The 19,068-nt window shown below is 49.0% G+C and overlaps 1 protein-coding gene across 1 annotated transcript in view; it reads right to left on the bottom strand.

The window, feature by feature from the left end:
* Positions 1–19,068, bottom strand: part of TG (thyroglobulin) — a gene marked incomplete at both ends in the record, with an annotated part of 221,122 nt that overhangs the window by 172,502 nt on the left and 29,552 nt on the right. The window contains 6 exons of the mRNA XM_080694713.1: positions 1,542–1,691; positions 8,784–9,008; positions 10,338–10,494; positions 14,452–14,606; positions 16,485–16,697; positions 18,660–18,860. Coding sequence (XP_080550839.1) covers positions 1,542–1,691; positions 8,784–9,008; positions 10,338–10,494; positions 14,452–14,606; positions 16,485–16,697; positions 18,660–18,860 — 1,101 coding nt within the window. The remainder of the gene's footprint in view (positions 1–1,541; positions 1,692–8,783; positions 9,009–10,337; positions 10,495–14,451; positions 14,607–16,484; positions 16,698–18,659; positions 18,861–19,068) is intronic.

Raw genomic sequence — 19,068 nt, forward strand, 5'->3', positions numbered from 1 at the left:
ACCCTCCGCTGCTGCAGAGGAATCTAGTCAAAGCCCACTCAAAAGCTGGGTGGGGAATAGATGGTTAGGGCTCACAGTGAACACCTCGATTCTGCTTTACTAAGGGCCAAATATTGCATCCTCTCAAAATTCCTGGGTAAAAGTACTCCATGCCATTGGAGGCGGGGCCTTTGGGACATCATTAGATATAGAAGAGGTCATTAGGGTGGAGCCCACAATGGAACCGGTGCCCTTACAAAACGAGGGGGACAGAGGCCACTCTTCTTTGCACACACCACTCAAAGGCTGTGGGAAAGTAAGCACGGCCGAGAGCCTTTGTCAAGCCTCCAGCCAGGCTGGCCACAGCCTCCAGTCTCTGGAACCAGGAGGAATAAGTGCTTTTTCGCAAGCCATCCAGTCTCTGGTGATTTGTCATGGCAGCCTGAACTGAGACTACTGTGAGTGAGGTATCACTGGTCCGTGAAATAGAGGATAGAGTAATGTTCAGAAAAGGAGGGTATCTGACCACAAGTAGTAGAGTCAGTGTTTTCAAACGAAGAGTGATGTCCAGATGTCTAGCACACTGCCTCACTGAAAAAGTTTCTTCTCCTGAGGCATTGCAGACTCCCACCTACAAAATCCCTCCTATTTTTATTTCTCAGAATGACTGTCCTATTAGCCCTGGTCTCCTGACTAAAAAAAAGTACCTTTATCAAGGAATAGGACTTGATCGCTTTTGATGTCTTGCTTTAGAAATTCTAGAAACTATTCACAGTGTAAACACTAATGGTTAGCCTCATGTTGACACACTTTCAAATGAACGTGAAAAGTGTACAGCTCAGCAAGTTATGGGTTCTTGCTAGGAAAAACCCAACGAGCCCCAGGTGACCGCTCAGGAAGCAGGCCAGGCGAAATCACATGACCTACAGGAAGGTCCTAAGTACATAGGGTCCTGATGAATCTGAGCGGCGGTATGGTAATGTGTACTGGTGGAAAGTGTCTTCCACTTTTCCATCTGATAAGCTTGACTGACAAAAATCAGACGTTTTAGAGGCAGCCAAAGTCAAGATCAAAGGCCAGCTATATTTGTTGAGTTTTTCTGGCTAAGTTCCTTCACTCTCTGAGTCTTACTTTCTTATCTGCAAATGTTGGGCTAATATTATTTCCCTGGAAGGGGTACTGTTAGAATTGAATAATACAGTACAGAGAATTTACCTGATCTGGAGCCTGGCAGGGGATATGTATTCAAAAGTGGTACCCTTTGATCACTGTGCTGTGTACCCAGTGGTTCTCAATGGTGGCCAGCTTTATCCCCCATCTCCACCCAAGGGATACTGGGTAATGTCCTGGGCATATTTGGCTGTTAAAACAGGAGCAAGGAGTACTTCTTGCTTCTATGGATACAGGCTAATGATGCTACCAAACATCCCACCATGTGAGGACAGTCCCCACAACAATGCAATGGCCAGCCCCAAATGCCACCAGTGCCAAGGGTGATCCGCCCCATGATGTCTCATCACATTTGCAGGGCTTCTACTCCAGAGCAAGCCCTGAAAACTTACAGTGAGTATTTCTGAAAGCTCCAGCAGCAACGGTTGTTCTGCCTGCAGGACATGGGATACAGGCCGAGCTGCCCGCCTGGTCTTGGTAGAATCCAACAGGACAGGAGATGCATTGTTCATCTCGAGAGTAGCTTCCTTCAGGACACTTAACTAGAAATGATAAATAGAGAAACAGTGTTATATTACAAAACACTTGCTTTATAGCCTCAACCTTAGAACACACAAATATGTAAAATCCTCCAATCAGCCCATGAGGTGTTGCACTTAGCAAATGTCCCCTGAGAACCTAGCATCCTCCAGGCCAAGCCCAGGGCATGGCTGTGATGATGGCAGACCAGTGCTGCTCTCTAGAGCTGATGTGCTTGTAGGAAATGTAGGAATGAGACAGGAACTGAAGAATTCATATGTGGGTGAAAGGACCCAAGGGAGGGGGATTTATGGTGAGGGACAGTCTCTCTGAAAGGTGATACGTGAGACCATGATGAAGAAGAGAACCCCAGCGAAAGTTTTCAAAGGGCAAAACTCCAGACAGAGGGAACAGTACTTATAAAACCCCAACACAGGGATAGAGTGGATGTTTTAAGGATTAAAAAACTAGTTCCAAAGCCAATCTTCGCCTACAAAGGGAAGGAGGAAGCACTTGAGACAAAGCTGGGATAATCTGAAAGACTGCCAACCATCCTCAGGTTGTCATGGGAACGCCTCCCAAGTGAAGGGCTTGGTGCAGTGCAGTGAGGTTTGGGCAGGTCAGACAAATCCCATCACCTGCTACTATGGACTTTTCTGAGGCTCTGTATTTTCTCTGGTCTAGAATGGGAGCAGACAATACTATCTTTTAAGAGTATAGTGACAAGCTGGGCGTGGTGGCGCACGTTTGTAATCCCAGCATTCTGGAGGCTGAGCAGGAGGATGGCGGTTAGTGGACAGCCTCAGTTACTTAGTGAGGCCCTTTGCAACTCAGTGAGACCCTGTTTCAAAATGAATAAAAAATCGGGCTGGGGGTGTAGCTTGGAGGTAGAATGCCCCTGGATTCCATCCTCAGTACTGAAAAAAAAAAAGTGTCATGACAATGAATGCAATGTGCCTATCACAATGCTACACTCAGCTGTGTGCTCAGAAAGTGACAATAATTTTTTATATTTGAGAAAGTTCTTCCTTGGAGCAAACTGCAACACCCACTCTCTCCAGACAATTCCTGCTACCTAGAATGTGGAGCAACTCAGCACCTTGTCACTGCAAGGCCTCGGTCCCTGTGGACTCCTCTCTAATAGTGAGTCTCACACCTGGGACAGGGCTTGCTGAGCACCTGGGTATGAAGGTAAGGGAGTCCAATGCTTACCAGAGCTGTGGGGTTTCCGACTGACTCCACAGCCAGGTATGAGCCGGGGAGGGAGCACCTCCTTACATCCTGCCTCCTGGCTGCCCACCTACTCACCCCTACTTTCTTCCATTATACCGCTAATCTGAAGAATCTCAACACTTTCTGACCCTCTGCTTCTAACACTCCCAATCCCTCCTCTCATATGGTCTAGGCTAAGGAAGCAGAAAACCAACTGGAAGGTGCACATCTCATAAGGGTTCTGAGTTCGGGTCCAAGAAGCTCTGCCCTCAGGAAAGTGCAAGAACTCAGCACATGGTTCTGATGGTCAGAGAGAGGGGGGAGGAAGGAGGATCTTTGTGCCTCCCCTCCTGGTTCACTGTCATGCTCCCTGTTTGTAAAGTAACTTCCAGAAGTGAGCGTTTACCCAGTACGAGGTGGGAGCTAAAGTCTCGCCCCATCTCTGGAACACTTGCCCTATGCCTGGCTCTCTGCTGAGGGTTTTATGTGCCTTGCACATCATCCCCTTGAGTTAGTATCCCATTTCCATTTCAACAATGAGAAAGCTGAGCCTTCAGCCTCTCGTGCGTGACTTATCAGCGTGCTTTTCCAGAAAGGGCAGTGGGGATGTAACATCATAAAACATGCCAAGCGCAACACCAGACGTCGATGAGCCATCTCACAACCCTGTGAGAAAACATCTCCATTCCAGTCTATAGAAAACTGAGGTCCAAGCTCGAAGTTGGGCAGGTGGGGATTTGAACTCATTCCATCATCTCCAAACCAGAGTTCTTTGTTCCTCCCACCAGTGCAGTCACCTGCTGGTGGCAAAGATGGCGGCATACAGGAGTAGGGTGAGCTGGAATGGAGCCCGTGTCCACGTAGCATCTGCGATCGCTGGTCTGCGTGCGTACTTGGCACCTCTGAGTAAATCAGAAACTCGACCCACATCTTGGAAACCAAGCGAGGTTTTCCAGTTGAGCAATTAATATCCTCCCTCAGAGAGTAAAGTTTCGTTCTGTCTATGAGTCAGGTTGTTGACAATCATCCCCGGCGCTTTTGAGCCGTGACTATTTTCTGAAGTAAGTGCCCTCCATATTGACTGCTCGAGGAAAATGAAAGTCTCCCGGGCAGCCTGAGCGGCTCTGCCGCCAGTGGCAAGGAGCAGAAGGAAGAGCTGGTGGCCCCTTTTCTCTGTGAGACTGAGTGCCTCAGGCCTCCTGTCTGCTCCAGGAACACCCCTGCTGTCCCCTCCCATAGTTTCTTTCTGTCTCTGATGTCAAGAGTCCTTTCCACCCACAGGACACTCTTGGAGGCTGGGTAGATGGTGATGGATGGTTACCATACTTCCCTGAGCAGGGGCTCCTCTCAAGAGTCCAGCACAGAGGCTGGGTATCATCTCCCAACACATTATTCCACTGAAACTATTGGAATCCCCTGGGCCTCAGCTAATTTCTCAGTAATGATTTAGTCTATGTCGGTTTGAGAGTTTTGCAAAGCTTCAGGACCATGCTACACCTCTTGTCAGCCCTTATCATAGCTCCACAATATAGTCAGTCAAGTTTCTGCTGAAGAAAAATATCTGAGTGCATCTGGGTGTGGTGGTGCAGGCTTGTAATCCCAGTACTTGGGAGGCTAAGACAGGAGGATCACAGGTTTGTGGCCTTTCTCAGCTACTTAGTGAAGCCCTCTGCAACTTAGTGAGACCCTGTTTCAAAATAAAAAGAAAAAAAAGAGGGCTGGGAGTACAGCTTGGACATAGAATGCCCCTGGGTTCAATCCCTGGTACCACAAAAAAAAATCTAAGAGGAAACATCATGGTTCTTTCCTCTGAGGAAGTTTATTCAAGTTTGTGTGCCACCCCATCACTTTCCAACTTAAAATTTTTCCATGGAGCCCCATTCGTAGTCCAAATCCTCCTCTGTGCCCAAGGTCACTTTTCCCCTGGTCTCTGCTTGTCTCTGAGACCCCATATTTTTCCACACTCCCAACAAATTCTGTTCTTCAGCCATCTAAGGCAAGTACATGGTCCGTATTAAGTTACACTGCTTCATGCATGCTTTTTGCATTAATGTCCATTTCTAAAGCATTTTTATCAGTTTAGCATCTCTAGCATGAGTGCTTGTACACACACACACCACACACACACACACACACACACACACACACACACACACACACCACCTCCTATCTGCTTGCTCTTGGCTGAGAAGCAATTTCTACTCAAGACCTCATCCAGTTTTTTCTACTCCAGCCAGCCTTCCTGACAGCTCCAGCTAGATGTTAAGACTTTTCCCATGACTTTCTAGCTATCTATTCACTGTTCTTTACCCAAATAAACTGTAGGTTCCTAGAAAGTGGAGCTATCGTTCTGCTTCCCTGAACATAAAACATGGTATTTGCCACATAATTATATTTTTGAAGCTTGACTGGATGGATGAAAAGAAGGGAGGAAGGAGAAAAGCCATAATGTATTACTTCAGAAAAATCTATAGGAAATTAGTTATAAGAATTTATAGTGAACAAGTGAAAGTTTATATCATCCAGAATGAAAATGAACAATCTAGGTGGGTTCCCTGGATCCTCTTTAAAGGGGCCTCTGCTTTATGAAGGCTGCCAGCAGGCAAGTCCTAGGGAAGCCATATAGCTACCTCCAGGCCAAAGATGATCAAAACTCAGCACACTAGAGCTTGAGCAAGGCATCCAGCTCCCCAGACAGAGCCCCACAGTGGCATCCACCTCCCCAGATGGGGCCGCCACACCTACAGGAGGCATGGGGGGTGGGCATCCCACTGCCCTCCACTCCAGTCCACGCATGGCTTCTGAGAAGGCATCTAGATTAGCTCCCCTGAGACGACACACAGAAACCCGGCTTCGACTCCACAGAACCACACTCTGCCTTGTCCCTTAACAGTTGTGCTCCAGATGTGTTACAGAAGGAAGAGCCAATAAGGACACACGAATCTGAAGGCGTAACTGAGAAGCCCTTGTAGAGAAGGGAGATGTGTGATACAGAGAGAACAAAGAACGTGGAGGCCCACAAAGCTGGGTTCAAGCCAACTGATAGCAGAATCGTTGTCGAGAGTTGGTTCTGTGCCAAGAGGTATGTTTTGTATTGATTATTACATGGTTTCCAAACCACAGTCCTATAAAGTGGATATTATCATCCTGATTTTTCAGATTATTTCCAATGAAGATAAGTTTTGTTTTCTGGGTCCCACAAGGAGGTGTTAGATAGAGCCAGGACTCCAACTCAAGTCTGTGTGCCCCCAAAGAGCAGTTTCTTAAGAGTGTATATAACTACACGCCCCTGATTTCTTCCTTGTTTCCTCGTCTATAACATGGGATTAATAACACTCAATTATCTTGCCAGAGAAATGCTTGCAAGGCCCTGCTTATATAATAAACGCACTATGGGGTGTTAGACATTATTAATATTGGAGAAAAACTGAAGCTTTCAGTACTACTTTCGTAAGTCCCATGCTGGGGCTTCTGTTTGGAGTAAGGGTTAGGGTTGATGGGAATGACTGACAATCCTTGGTGCTTCAGTAAAAGGTCGCTGCAGTTGACTGTCAGACTATAGTGTGTGAGTTAATTTCAGCTCATCTTCTGCTTTGGTAAGTCAAGGTTTACGGGAAGTCACTCAGGTTTTTCTCCCTACAGTGACTGGGTTGAGTCATCGATACAGAGACTCTGGCCCATAATGCCAAAAATATTTGCCATCTGTCCCTTTATTTTTTTAAAAAAAATATTGCTAACTCCTTTTCTAGAGCAAATATATCCTGGGCAAAACCTCTCATGGGACCCTTCCCAGGGACCATGCTATGGCCCCAAGAGGACTGTGCAGCACCTAACCCACCTGATGCCAGCTTCTATTTCCCAGGGCCCTGTGGTGACAAACACAGCCTTTTCTCCTTTAGGCAAAACTAACCTCACTAATCTCCTTCCCTGCACCTAGGTTTATAGGAACTAATCACTAGGAATTAAGTTCTCCAGAAGGCTCCATAATATTATAGTGATCCCCTTTGTCTATTTTGCACACACACACACACACACACACACACACACACGCACGCACGCACGCACACACATGTGCTCATGCATGTGCCACTGCTTTAGAGTCTTTGGCGACAGAGCCCAGGATTCTTCATACCAATGTGTGAACATGGCGTCAGGTGTCTCTGGGTGACTCTCCCTCTCTGGGACTCTGTTTCGCCCACCCAGGCAGGTGACACCATCCAGCCCTGCTCCTACTTCTTGTCCTGGCTCTTAGGACAGTCCTAGTGAGGTGAGAAGCCCTGGGGTCATTTGTCCACTGACACTTGGCTATGTCACCTTGAGTCCATCCTGTGAGTCGGCCTGCTGGGGACGCTAATGAAGGGCAATCCAATGTGATCCTAGGCTCAGCCTCCTCGTCTGTCTGAGTGGGAAATGACCTGCCACCAAGGGCTACTGGGAGGGTTAAATATTTGCAAACCCACTTTGCAAACTGAAAAATCCTTCATAAATATCAAAGGGAAGTGTTTTTATTTACCTTCTCTGTGCTAAGATTTAGCTGCATCTCATTTCCTGTATGGAGTTTAAAATTTAACATACGTTTCAGAAAAGGAGAGGCCAAGTAGCTTTCGTGTAGCAACAAATATAAATAATGAGGGGAAAAACTGAGAACATCTGTCTGTTCAGCTTAATAAAAAAAAATGCCTCTCTATCTCAGTTGGCACAGGAGGAGGGTCCCTCATCATGAGACCTTCATAGCTTTGATCCAGACACAACTCCCCTTCCCAAAGATGCCACTTTTTTTGTGTGGTACTAGGAATGGAACCCAGGGGTATTCTACCTCTGAGCTACACTCCCAGCCCTACTTTTTATTCCTTTTATATTTTTATATTTTTTTATTCTCACTAGGTTTCAGAGGTCTCACTAAGTAGTAAGGCTGGCCTAACCTGCGATCTTCCTTGTCTCAGCCGCCCAAGTACTGGGATTACAAGTGTGCACCACCACGCCTGGCCACATGTCCACTTCTTAATCCCCAGGATTGAATATGTTGGCTTAAATGGCAAAGAGAAAATAAGAGTTCAGATGAGAATAAGGTCACTAACCAACTGACCTCATAGTCCAGGTAGTAGCATGGATTGCCCAGTTGTGTATAATTAAAAGGATTCTTAAGTCAGAAGGAGACATGCTTAGGGACAGAGGGGCAGAGAGCTAAGACACTTCTGCCTTTGGCAATGAAGAAAGGAAGCTACCAGCCCAGAAATGTGGCCAATGTCCAGGAACTGACAAAGCAAGGAGACAGACTCCCCCAGGACTCCTCCAGAGAAGCACAGCCCCACACTACACTGATTTTAGACAGTGAGGCCACGGTAGGGTTTGACCCACAGAACTGTAAGATAATAAACTGTGCTGCTTTAAGTCTTTGGCTTTGTGGTAATTTGTTTTGGCAGTAATACGAAACTTGCATATCTTTCATTGAAGGAATTTGCAGCTGCATTCCCATGGAAATCACTTCCAAAGATACTCACGGGCAAAAACAAGAACAGTCCAAGTAAATCTGCCCCTAACCTCTCTTTCTCTAAGCCATGAACTTGTGGGCTAATATGTGGCCATTTAGGGGTTGTGATGAGTGATGCTGTTATAACCAGACTAAGGCATGTCCATGCAGGACACAGAGCAGACACAGTCTTCACCACATAGATAGTGCAGCCCACCCTAGAGCCAAGAACTAAGGGAAAGAGGAAGTAGAGGCATCAGCTTTGCTGTCTAGTGGGTGATAACTATGCAGAGAGGATGGCTGAAAATGTCCATTGCTTAAATAAACGAGTGATGCTCAGAGACTCAATATCCAGAGCAGCTGCTCCTCAAAGCCCAGGGGCCTTCCCTGAGCCTCCTGAAATGCCACAATGCAGGCAGGAAGGGGGACCTACCGCATCCCAGCGGGTCCCAACTGGCCTTGCTGGTGGCTGAGACTCGGTAGAATCCTTCCAAGCACCCAAACCTTGTCCCAGGAGAGGTGGCCAGCTGGTCCCCTTGGATGAAGCGGATGGACGTGTCTGCTGGGAACGTCTTGGAATCCAGATTCAACTGGAAGAGGCCACGTTGAATCAGATCTGCAAAGCGCCCGAGGAGATCCTTGCCCACTAAGGACTTTTCTGTAAGACACAAAATGAGACAGGAATCACCTCACTGTTCTCTGCAAGGCCAGGAAACATGAAGGGGCAGAGCCACCTACAACATCCTACTGCTATCTCCTTTACAGAGGGACAAACTGAGGTCCAGAAAAGGGGACTGACTGCCACAAAGTCACACAAGAGTCACAAGCACAAGTAAGACTCCAACCCAGGTCGTGGTTACTATCATTTCTGTGGCACCAGCATGGCCCATCCTAGGACAGGATATTTGTGCCTCAGCCTCAGTACAAGTTGCCTCTCCAGACAGCCAGCTACCTCAACCTTTAGCGAGCCACCCTCTCTGAGCTTCAGGTTCCACACCCACCAATTGGGCCAGGGGATGCCTCTTTTGCAGTTGGTGAGGCTTCCAAGGCAGAAGGCCCGTGAAAGAGTCACTCAAAGGAGAAGCACGGTCTTCAGAGGCAAGGTGGCCTTTTGCCTCAGTGTGCAGATAAAGGCTGAGAAGACCTTCAGCTGCCCAACTATGATTTTCCAGGAAGAATGCAGATGAGACCTTTGCATGCAGCAAAGGTCTACACTATAAATCACTGTCACCAAAATGTCTCATGCTTTTGCAAATTTAACCATGCCCAAATTATCCAGGCTTTCTCTGGAGGAAGAAGTCGGGGACCCTAACTGATAATGGTGAGGTTAGGGATGGGGGCCTGACAGTCTGCCTTCTGAATCATACCCTGGAAGTTTTCCTCACAGAAGAGTATAAGCTCCAGATAGTCATCACCCTGGGTGTTTAGCCACTGGATGATGCTAAAGAGAGAAAAGGGCCCCCCTCAGTCTCTGACTAGGAATAGATGGATTATTTCCTACCCAACCAGAAAGCTCAGAGCTAAATGTGGTACGTGCTCACAGTAGCTTTCATGAAATCCCTCTGGTTTTTCTTACATGTCTGTACTCTCCCAATTAATTTATCTACTGTAGCCACCCCTGCTTTAAGTAGTGACAGTGGTCCGAGATATTTTACCATTGGAAATGGGACATAAATTATAAACCAGGAAGATTCCCTCTCCCCTCTCCTTCTGAACACTGCCTGTCCCACCTCCCTGTGCAGAGACAATAAGAAGAATGAGAAGATACGAAAGTCAAGTTAGGTTCTTGGTAGTTAATAATTCTTCTTAACTCTAGCAAGCTACTGACCAGAACTCTACTGACTTTTACATACTTTGTGGTACTTTCCTCCTGCCTGGACTAGGTACCTAACCTTCCCTGAATCATCACAGAAAGGTCCCAGGGGCTCCACCACTCCACTAAGAGATGAGAAAGCGAGACTCAGAGAACGCAGTACAAAAAACACACCAATGTCATACAGGTCTGGAAGGAAGGCCACTGGAATGTCTTCAAGCCGAGATTTCCATGTGACATTAACTCCTAAACGCTCCGCAGTTAGACACCCAACCTGCACCGAGGAGTCGAAGCAGACTGGACTGGAGACTGTGGTCCTGTACATCTTGGCCTGCATGGAGAGCAATGTGTTCTGATCAGGAGCAGAGGGGGGAGCATCCGTGCCAGGGCAGGAGCCAGCTCATGCTCCTTCCTGAGCCTCCACTACCCTGCTCTGGGAGGAGGCAAAGTTCACCTCTCTCCCTCACCTGAGGAAATGAGGTCCAGTTCCATTAAATTGCCACCCTGGTCACACAGAGTGCAGAGACATAAGTGGAGGAAGAGCTCAGCTATGGTTTGAAAGCCCAACTGCTCCCAGCTCATGTCACCTATTTTCACTGGTGAGACTTCAGCCCACTCTGAAACATCTCCACCATGTGCAGACCCAGCAGGACACACCCTTTCACCTCTCAACCTGGAGGCACACTCTGGCTCTGTCTTTTGGCTTCGGCAGCCTGGCATCCCCTCCAGCCTCAGCACAGGCACACCTGGCCCAAGGAATGTCTATGAGCAGATGGATCTCAGGTTCCTTGGTCACAGTGGGCAAGCAGACACTCGTGGGGTCTGCTACTCCAAGGACAGGGCCTGGCACAGGTCCCACATCAAATACAAACTACGTCTTTCCCTCTTCACACTGTCTTCCAGTCTGCTAGGACAAAATGTTACAGGCAATCCAAAGTTATTCTTAGGTTAAGCAATCTGGGAAGCCCAAGATCAGATCTTAGTGATCACAGGCTCTGTGTCAGGATGTCCTGCCACATCCATCAGCTTTCCTCCAGTGTCACCCTGTGCCAAGCCCCTGGGTGAAGCTGAGTGGATGCAGGTATTCCTGTAGTCATTGTGTGGTGAGACTCTGCCACAGGGCCAGACACTTCACATTCTTACAATGTAATAGGGCACGATATTTTGATGTTTTCTATTCATCAGACACTGCATGAAGGCCATTAGACACTTGACCTTGTCTAATCTCCAGAACAAGTTATGGGATTGTGACTGTCATTGCCCCCCATGACCAATGGAAAAGGAATCAGAGAGGCTTAGAACTGTCTAAGATCCCACAGCCAGAAAGAAGTGTGGGGCTGGAGTCAGGCCCCAGCTCGCTCCACACCTGGTAACCTCTCATCAGAGTGTGAGCAGCACAGGCTTTGGATTCACGTAGCATCTTGTGAAGCCCAGCCCTGCAGGGCCAGCTCCTATCTCAAGTCCACAGGTGGTCAACAGGACATTCAGCAAGGTCAGAAAGGCCCCTTTGTGCCAGTGGGAATGTGAGCGTCATGACTGGACCCAGGTCTGTCTGCCATGGAAGCTTGTAAATCATCTTCTATTTCCAAAGAAGACCTGTCCCACCCAGACTTAGAAGCTCTGTGTCTCCCGGTTGCACCCGGGCACCTTGTCCTAGAGGACCCACTGCTAAGCTTTCTGCCTTCAGCACCATCCTCAGCTCCCCAGGATTCTGGAACATTTTGCCCCTCGTTTTGCAGGCTTTAATTACCCTGTCAGTGAATGGCAACCCCAAGCCTTCCCTCTTCCTATTCCATATTATCTCCTAACCAATCCCGTGGACTCTAGCTAGGTATTGCAAGACCAACCTGAGCTCCCTCACCTCACCCAAGACTATCGCAAGCCTCCTGCTTCCATCCTGGCCCCCCAGAGTCCATTCTCCACCCAGTAGCTGGAGAAAACTATAAAACCTACACTGTCACGTTACTCTCTCATCATGTACAGAAGAAGTCCACTGTCCTAACCGTGGCCAGTGAGTCCCCGAGTGATGTTCATGCTCTGAACCCACAGTTCCCTCTCTAGTTGTGTGCACCCACATGGCTCCATGATTTTATGGATCAGTCTAAGTATGTTCCCATCACAGGTGCTCTGGCCTTCCCGTTTCTTTGGGGGGTTCCTCTTCCCCATATTTATAGGTCTCAGCCTTACTCCCCCAGGGTCCCCTCAAATTGTCCCTTCTGCAGAAGCCTTTCCTGGACATTCCTTCCTACTCCCATCTCCCTCCTCTCCCTCCAATGCCTGCCCAGCTTCAGTTCTCTTCTTGGCCCTTCCCCTCCTTGGGTTTGTTCGGTATTGCCATCCCCACAATCAGACTGAGTTCCCAAGGACAACGGCTTGGTTCTGCAGAAGACTTGGCCCAAATTCTAGCCTGGCCCCCTTGCACCTCCTCTGGACCACCATCTTGGCCTAAGAAGATGTGAACGGGTACTAGCAGGGCTTCCAACAGCTCCAGGCCACACCTGCAGGATGACCCTAACCCTCCCCTACAGTGCCTGCCTAGAAAACTCGAGGTTACCAAGAGGATTTCTTGTGTGTTCCAGGCAACACCTGAAGACAGAGCCCCGTGTCCAGCCTCTACAGGAGAGCAGAAGCCTAAGGGCAGTAAAGGCCAGCTGGCCAACCCAGAAGGGTTTCACATGGCAAACACCCTCCTCCCACTCCTTGTAATTCTCCACTTCCCTGTCTCTATGGGCCCCCACTTGCCTCCTCCCTGTTCCCTCATTCTCCCTTTGAATTGCCAGTCACCTCTGCACAGACCAGAGCTGAGCTCAGGCCACACAGTACTTCTTCCCGCTGAAATAATATATACTGAGTCACATCTGTCCTATCACTGGAACCGGTGTCAAGAGTCGATTATCATGGAAAGTCCTCATCCCTAAAACCACGTGCGCCTATAACAGCCATCAGGCAGTTGTTAAGTAAAGGAGTGAATTAAGGAACTAAAGAATGAAGACACTGAGCATTAGTGGAAGAGTTCAAAGAGACCTGGACTTCCTGAGCTATGGAAATTCTCGGGTAGTATATTTGTCTTCTTCAGGATTTAGTCAATGCACATACAAGTTGAAGGCCAAAGGCCCCCCTGGAGCAGAGCACTGGCACGATTAGAAGTGAGAAGTGTGGGGCTCCCAGCATGGCACTGGGGACACGGCACACTCCATGACCAATCATGTTGTCAAGTGCATTTCTTTGGGGAACAGGACAAAATCTATTTATATTGTAATTTGTTTTAAAATCAAGATTCTCTGCATTTTGTGTGAAAATGTTTGTTCTCCAAAATTCTTCACATAAAGTGCCCAAAATGAGCTGCTCTGAAGATTTAGGAAACTTTGAGTAGGAGGACTCATTTAACTGGGTGACATTTATTTATTTATTTATTTATTTATTTATTTATTTATTTATTTTGTGGTACTGGGGATGGAACCCAGGGGCATTCTCCCTCTGAGCTATACCCCATCCCTGTTTTTAATTCCTTATTTTGAAACAGAGTCTCACTGAGTTGCAAAGGGCCTCACTAACCAGCTGAGGCAGTCTGCAAACCCTCCTGTCTCGGCCTCCTAAATGCTGGAGTTACAAGCGTGCACCACCATCCCCAGCTAACTGGGTAACTTTTAAAGACTCCCTCTGAGTATCTGTGACTTAAGATCACCAAAGCCCTGGGATTCACTAGTGATGGTGTGCTCCCTTCCCTGATGCAGGTAAATTCCTCCCAGGGAGCATCCTTGATATCCCCCTGGCTTTGCTCATGAGCACATCAGCTCCAGGGTACAGCCAGGGTGTTAGGACTTGTCAGCTTTCCTGACCCCGGGTCCTTTCCCCATGCAGGGTAGCAGCACTGCATGGTGAGCCAAACTCTGTGCTCATGGCAACCAGTCTGCACATCCTGGTTCCAGCTGTCCGCCTCTGGGTCAATGATTTAAGCTCTCTGGTCTTTGTTTCCCTCATGTGCAAGCAGGAGGGTCGCTATGAGGGCTGTTGGCTAACCTACAGCAAGGGCTGCATGGTGCCTAGCATACAAGTGCTCAGCACACATTTAATATCTTTACATAGAAGGAGTTCCCGTGAGCAGAGGAGCATGGATTCTACCTCCGCCACAGCAGAGTTAACCTCAGCCACATTTCCCTCAGTTTGCCCATGGGTAAAATGAGTGTGAATCAAATCTGAACCAGACGTTCACTGGAGCCCTGAGGTCCCCTGGCACTGACTCTACGTTCAGCCCATGCCCTTGCTGGGAGGAAGGCCAGGCACATACCTGGATCTGGCAGAATCCCCGGGCTGCCAGCTCATCCAGTATGAAGACCTGGAAGGCCTGCAGCAAGCCTGCGTAGTCGGCACTGCACATCTTACCCGGCGGGAGTTGGAGCTGGAAGTGTGCTTGGGTCTGCGCGGTCTGCCACGGTTGAGGCCCTGCAGCAAGCACAGGAGGTCAGCAGCAGAGGGGACAGACCTGCAGGACTCCCCTCCATAAAAATATCCTCATTTAGCTTAAAACCCACAAGTGCTGCCATTGTGCATGGACACCCCCAGAGTCTCCTGCTTCCTGCCATGATGGCCCATCTAGGAATCAGCACACCCATGGCCAGCTCAGGCCTGACTCGACCTCTACTCCAGGGAGCTTTAGAGGGTCCTGGGACCTTCTTCCTAGCGACCATCCAAATTGCTTCACATACAAACAAGGCCACACCATATGCTTTGGCAGATCTAGGGTAGGCCGTCCCTGGCTGGTCAGTGCACAACCCACCCGGACATTCAGCAGCCCTGCTTTCAACATTAGAGGTTAAATCCCCATGCCTCTCTTCCCCCAAAGTCTCTGAATCTAAATCTATTGGTGATTGGCCTGGTATCTGAGTTCAGCTTAGGTCACCCTGCCTGTCATAGTCAAGGGGACAGGCCATTCATTTGTCCAAATCACATTTTAAACCTTTTCTGGGTGAGGGCCTGTATAGCCCCAGGCGCTTTGCAACTTAGACTGTCCTGGACACTCCAGCAGCTACCTGGCTCCTTGAGCTTTATGAGTTCCAGGATGGGGTCTCTCACAGACACACCTACCCCAGTCCTGGGTGGGCCAAGTGCAAGGTCCCAGCTGTCCTCCCCTGCCCAGTCTGGCTTGGGCACCATAGCAGGCCCTGCCAAGGCAGAAATGGTCGGAGCCTGGCGTTGCCACACTGCTGTGTATGTCTGCATTTGTGTGTGTGGTTGCAGTGGGAAGCAGCCCCATAGAGTGCTTAGAGGGGCCGATATTTAAAAGGTACACTGGTGCACACTTGAAGCGGGATCTGGGGCCCACCCTGCCAGGTGTCAGCTCTGGAGATCCAGCTGGACCTGGCAGAGAGGCTGGCAGTTCAGAGATGCATGATGGGCACCTCTGAGCACATCAGTACTATAGTCACCAATATGGCACTGATCTGCAAACTACCTGTCCTTAAGCCCAGGCATCCCAGAAGAGCTGGTGTTACGGCCTTTCTGTCATAGAGCGGATGAAACCACAAGAAAAAATAAGGGGGGGGGGCTTGCTCAGAGGCCTATAAAACATATCTGCTTCTAGAAGAAATTGCTCCGTTCTTTTGGGTAGATACTCAGAAGAGGTATTGCTGGATCATATGGTAAGTTCATTCCCATTCTTCTGAGGACCCTCCATACTGTTTTCCAAAGGGGTTGCACTAATTTGCAGTCCCACCAACAATGTATTAGATTTCTCACTTCTCCACATCCTCGCCAGCATTTATTGTTGTTTTTGTTTTGAATGATTGCCATTCTAGTTGGAGTTAGGTGAAATCTCAGGGTTGTATGCTCTCCCTAATACCGGGAAGCTGGGGAGAATACAGGTCATAGGAGGGACTCCAGATAAAGAAGGAGATACTATAGATGAGCAAATAAGGTGACCTAACTGAGGGGATGGGAGAAGGGAAGAGGGAAACTTCCTAAAGCACATGATGTACTTTAACAAACATATCAAAGTCAACCACTAAGCCAAACATGAGAAGGAGGGAGGGGGAGGGAATGGGATGGGAACTGGGTAAGGGCTAATTGGATGTTGAAAGCATGTATGTCTCTATCATATTCTACTCCATTAAGATATGTGAATACAATGTACCAATAAAATTTAAAAAAATAAATTGTTCTCGGGGTCCTCTCTCCTGCTCTTGTTTCCACCTGGCTTGCCCCGCAAGCCACCAGGCTATATTTGTGTGAGGGAAATGAAGGGCCCACACATATGCATCCCAGTCTTCTGTCTCAGCCCTGAGAGGGGCAGGGCGCAGGACAGATGTGCTCAGGGTCACTCACTCTGGCAGGCCTGGGGCTGCGGCGACTGCGACACCCAGCGTCTGCTCCCCAGGTTGCACACCAGCGGGCCTTGGGGGAGGGCGCTCCGGTAGCCCTGGAGACACAGCAGCTGGCACTGCTGCTCAGCAGCCCCACCAGGGCCCGGAGCTGTCTCACACAGGATCACTCCACCAGCTCCATCCATCTCAGAGAATGGCAGCGGACACCGTGGGCCTGGGAGTGGACAGAGAGAGGAGAGTGGCAGGCACCAGCTGGCAGCACAGAGGACTGAGCTCCTGTCCTTCCTACTCATCCACCGCCCAGTCAAGGCAGGCCCTCCTTTCTTTCCCTTGCCAGCTGTGCCTGGCTGCTCCTCTACTTCCCAGCCTACCTTCTGGACAAGCTCCCCCTCTCAGTTTTAGCAGATGTCCCCACAGGTGACTTCCACGGTGTCCTCTCAGCTCAAGTGCCCTCCTGCTTCTTCTACTCTAAACCCAGTGAACTACCAACCACATGTCAGGCCCCCATGCCAGGTCCCACTTCCGCACCTTGAGCCCAAGGAGTGGCACCCTCAGCCATGCAGCTGGCCCAAGACAGAAGCAGCCATCCTGCATGGTCCCATTCCTCTGCCGTCGCCCTAAGTAGTGAGGGCTGAGGCTCAAGCCCCCTCTAAATCCCTCCAGCTCCTCACTGAGTGGCCTGAACTGCCAGGCTCCACGATGGGAAGCTTAACCCAGCCCTCCTTCCCCATGTCCCATCCTATCCCCACGGCGGAACCTGGACACAGGATCTCAGCCGCCCCACAAGCCTGCAGCCCCTGCCTTCCTCCCTGCACTCCTTCCTCCTCCAAGCAGACCTGTGCTCCCCTCAACACTCCAGGGACCCCCACTGCCTGCATATCTTCTGGGAGGGTCCCTTAGACCTCAGTGTCAGTCCAGCGGGGGGTCTATGAGCCCACCCAGACCGTCTCCCCACCGCTTCCTCAGGGAAACCAGGTGCTTCACTGGACCTACTTAAAGCTCTCTCCCTCTCCAAAATGTGGCTTAGAGCCTGGAGAGCGTAAAATAAGCAAATGAAAAAGAAAAGCCATTGTCGCAAAAGAAAATGATTTAGTGCAGTGTTTTTCAACACTGCCAGACCCATCATCCCAGTTTTTATTAAGTGTGTGTATGTTTGTGTGTGAGGGGATAATGAGGGATTGAACCCAGGGGTAGTCTACCTCTAAGAAACACTCCCAACCCAATTTTATTATTTTGTTGTTTTGAAATTGGATTTTGCTAGGTTGCTTAGAGTCTTGCTATTTGCTGAAGCTGTCCTAGAACCTGTGATTCTCCCAACTCAGCCTCCCAAATACTGAAATTACAGCATGCATCACCAGACCCAGCTCTGATTTGTAATACTGTTAATGTCTTAATTCCCTGTCCTGAAATGAAAAACCACAGATAATCTACCTGCCCAGATAAATTTTTAAATGAGTATAATATTCTGAGGTATAAGTACTTAGGAGAAATAAAAGTGAAATAATTTATGATTAGTAGGCTTTTATATGTAAAAATATATATCAATATTCTCAATATGTAATATATTTTAGCATTTGATATTCAAACAGTTTTCTAAGTTAAAAATAAGCCGGTGCATGCTTGTAATCTCAGTACTTGGGAGGCTGAGATAGGAGGATCACATGTTTGAACTCAGCCTGAGCTACTTAGTGAGGCTCTCCACAACTTAGTGAGACCCTGTTTCAAAATAAAGAATAAAAATAAGTTGAGGGTGTAGCCCAGAGGTAAAATGCCTCTGGATTCAATCCCTAGTACCACAGGAAAAAAAAAAAGGAAATAAAGCAATCAAGCTGACAGATTCACAAAAGCCCAAAACACCCTGAGGGATAAAACCACCACCCAGAGGACCGCCAGGCGCACCTTCCCCTGCTTAGGGACACACAGCGAGGAGAGCAGGCCCCTCTCAGGCCAGGGCCAAGGCCAGAGCTTCCTGGGTGCAGGCTCTTCCCAATTTCAGTCCCAGTTGAGCATTTTCAGGAAATAGACATGAGTTTCAACATCACTGAAAATAACCCACCACTACCTCCCTCACATGTTTACTGCCCCCTCCCATGCCCATGGTCCCCACTTCTTGGAACCTCACCAGCCTGGATGAAGGAAGAGACACCGAGATGCGCTGCCCAGGGTCAGGACTTACTCTCACACGCAGGCCGGCTGCCCACCACACGGGTCCCGGGCACCTCCTCCCCGCTGTCCAGGACGCACCAGCAGCTGCTCTGGGTCAGGTCACATTGCACTGGGGAAAAGCCCCCATCCTCTGCCTCGCAGACCGGGATGTAGCCTGGGCCAACTGCCCTGGATAGGGCTCCACTCCTGAGGACATCGCAGAGGCCGGGGCCTGCGCACAGAGACCAGCAGGTGGGCCAGGCATGTAGCTCGGGCTTCCTGCTCAGGCACAGCCCTCTGCCACCCACTGACACCCATGGACACCCAGCGCCCATGCTTGCTCCTTCCATTGTCTGTCCTTAGAATCTTAAAGGAGATTTAACTAAGTGAGGAACTATAATTCAGTAAGATAAAGGTGATAACTGTGCAACTTCAGAGCC

Source organism: Muscardinus avellanarius, assembly GCF_963383645.1.
Source record: "Muscardinus avellanarius genome assembly, chromosome: 4".
NCBI lineage: Eukaryota > Metazoa > Chordata > Mammalia > Rodentia > Gliridae > Muscardinus > Muscardinus avellanarius.